Source organism: Orycteropus afer, unplaced genomic scaffold, assembly GCF_000298275.1.
Source record: "Orycteropus afer afer isolate SDZICR_OR568_19922 unplaced genomic scaffold, OryAfe1.0 scaffold00007, whole genome shotgun sequence".
Lineage (NCBI taxonomy): Eukaryota > Metazoa > Chordata > Mammalia > Tubulidentata > Orycteropodidae > Orycteropus > Orycteropus afer.
The window spans coordinates 17,556,050-17,558,877 of NW_006921594.1; the positions used below are offsets into that span (position 1 = coordinate 17,556,050).

General features: G+C 48.7%; 1 protein-coding gene across 1 annotated transcript in view; it reads right to left on the reverse strand.

Annotated features, from left to right (window-relative positions):
* PMPCB (peptidase, mitochondrial processing subunit beta) overlaps positions 1-1,078 on the reverse strand; it is a 33,829-nt gene extending 32,751 nt beyond the window's left edge. The window contains exon 1 of the mRNA XM_007944616.2: positions 980-1,078. Coding sequence (XP_007942807.1) covers positions 980-1,078 — 99 coding nt within the window. The remainder of the gene's footprint in view (positions 1-979) is intronic.
* Positions 1,079-2,828: the final 1,750 nt, after the last annotated feature.

Consider the following 2,828-nt stretch of genomic DNA (forward strand, 5'->3'; position numbering starts at 1 on the left):
AGCATAGTGCCTAAGGCACTTGACTGCTAACCAGAAGGCTGGCGGTTCAAACCCACCAGCCACTCCTCGGAAGGAAGGTTGGGCAATCCTACTTCCGCAGTGATACTGCCTCGGAAACCCAAGGAGGGGTCGCTATGAGTCGGGCCGACTCGATGGCACATAACAACAACAAAAATACCTATACACAACATAAAAATGAGTCAGATTTTCAATGTTCAAAAAAAGTACATTTGGAAAAGGGAGGCAAGGAAGAAGGGTAGGCACTCAAGATACCCTCTTTGGCTGACTCATTTGTTGACTACGGGCTATTCTCCTTTTTGCAGTTTTTCTGTTCTTTATACTTATGTGAAAGTTCCACATCCTTTGGCGGAGGCTCGGCAGAAACATGCATACAATGACATACTTCAGCTGGGGGGGGGGGAACGTGTTCATTGCCATCCAGGAGCTCAGCCTGGGGAGGGGGGAATAACTCCAGGGCCGTAATTATTTCATTTTTCAATTTCATCCAATTTCCAACCACTCAGTTTTCAGTGAGGGACACGCTGTTAGTTGCCTTCGAGTGGATTAGGTATCATGGTGACCCCATGGGCAGAGGAGAACCGCTCCACTAGGTTTTCTGAGCTGTAATCTTAACGCACGCGAATTGCCTGATCATTTCTTCCGCCGGACCGCCAAGCTTTAGGTTAGCAGTTGGATCAGAGGCGAAGTGGAGGGTGACCAGAGTCATCTCACACGTCACTGACAGGCCACGCGCGGCGAGTGATGAAACAGCTCCAGGCCCAGCCCGAGGTAGATGGCCCGGCCTCCTGGTGCCAAGCGCGACCCCTCGAAGAGGCCTGGCGGGACCCAAGTCCGAGCGTGGCGTCCAGGTACATGTCGTGCCGCCCAAGACCTCTGCGGCGGGTGAAGGCGGAGCCGCTGCCGCTGCCGCTCCCATCCCATCCCATCCCGGCCCCTCGACAAGTGAAAGGAAGCTCACCTGTCCCGCGGCCCCTCGGACCCGGAGCCTCTCTGCGAAACCCGTGAGCCGTCCCCGCGCCGCAGGTAATAGCACAGCTCTGGCCACCGCTACAGCCATCTCCGCAAGGGACAGGGTGTAGGATGTGCTTCCGGGGCAGGGGTGACTTGAGGTCCCAGAGAGGGAGCTGGGGGCCCCACCTTGTGGCCATGATGGGAATGACACTCCCCAAAGTAGTCCACTAAATCGCAACCTGGACAGGTCTCTGAGCCCTTTACACCAAATGCAGCTAACAATCTGTAGAAGCCGCTGTGCCATTAGTTATATTTATCTACAACCTTACGGCGTGCAGAGTACAGATACGGAGGAGCTAAAAGCAACCTGGCACAATATATCATCCCACTGTCGGCTGGAATTGACTAGAAAAAGGGGACTAAGAGCCATCAATTCACTGCCCTTAAAATAAGCATTTAGTGGGAAAGACAAAGGTGGTGAGAGGTGGGAAAGATGTATCCAGTGTTGACCCCACTGACTCGCTTCAAAGCTTTGAAGTCTGGTTCCTGACTCCTTCCCAGAGAAATTGCTCTTGGTAAGATGACTAATTGCTGGAAGATGGACACTTTACAGACCTTACCTACCCTCATATTGACAGGGTTTATCCTTGTTAATCTCTGAAATTCTTCTCTCATTGTATCTTGGACCTCCTCATACTTCTCCTAGTACCTTCTGTTCTTGGGCTCCTCTCTGTTCACGTTGTTGTTGTTAGGTGCCATCGAGTCCCTTCTCACTTACAGCAACAGAACAGAACACTGCTCAATCCTGCACCATCCTCAACGGTTGCCATGTTTGAAACCACTGTTACAGCTACTGTGTCAATACATCTTGCTGAGAGTCTCCCTCTTTTTTGCTGATCCTTTACTTTACCAAGCATGATGTTCTTCTCTAGGGTCTGGTATCTCCTGATAACACATACAAAGTACCTGAGAAGAAGTTTCACCATCCTCGCTTCCGAGGATTATTCTGGCTGTACTTCTTTCAAGACAGATTTGTTCATTCTTCTGGCAGTCCATGGTATATTCAGTATTTTTCACCAACAGCATAATTTAAAGGCATAATTTAAAGGCATCAATTCTTCTTCAGTCCTCTTTATTCATTGTCCAGCTTATGCATGCATATGAGGTGATTGAAAATACCATGGCTTGAGCCAGGTACACCTGAGTTCTCAAAGTGACATCTTTGCTTTTTATCATTTTAAAGAAGTCTTTTGCAGCAGATTTGCCCAATTCAATATGTCATTTTATTTCTTAACTGCTTGTTCCATGGGTGTTGACTGTGGATCCAAGAAAATGAAATCTCTGCCAACTTCAGTCTTTTCTCCATTTATCATGATGTTGCTTTTTGATCCATTTGTGAGCATTTTAGTTTTCTTTATCTTGAGGTATAATCCATACTGAAGGCTGTAGTCTTTGATCTTCATCAGTAAGCGTTTCATTTTCAGCCAGCAAGGTTGTCTCACCTCATATCACAGGTTGTTAATGAGTCTGCCTCCAATCCTGATGCTGCATTCTTCATATACTTCAGCCTCTCAGATTGTCAGCATACAGATTGAACTAAGTGTGGTGAAAGGATATGACCCCGACGCACACCTTTCCTGATTTAAACTGTGTAGTATCCCCTTGTGCTTAGTCCCCGGGAGCAAGGTAAGCACGGGCGGGCTTGTGCTTACTAACCAGGAGCGAGGTAAGCACGGGCGTTCTTGTGCTTACTCAATGATCTGCACTGAACACTCCCTTGTTACCCTCCTGAGAGGGACCGGGTCTCCGGGAGCAAGGTAAGCACGGGCGTAGCACAGAGTAGCAGGCCGGAAGAG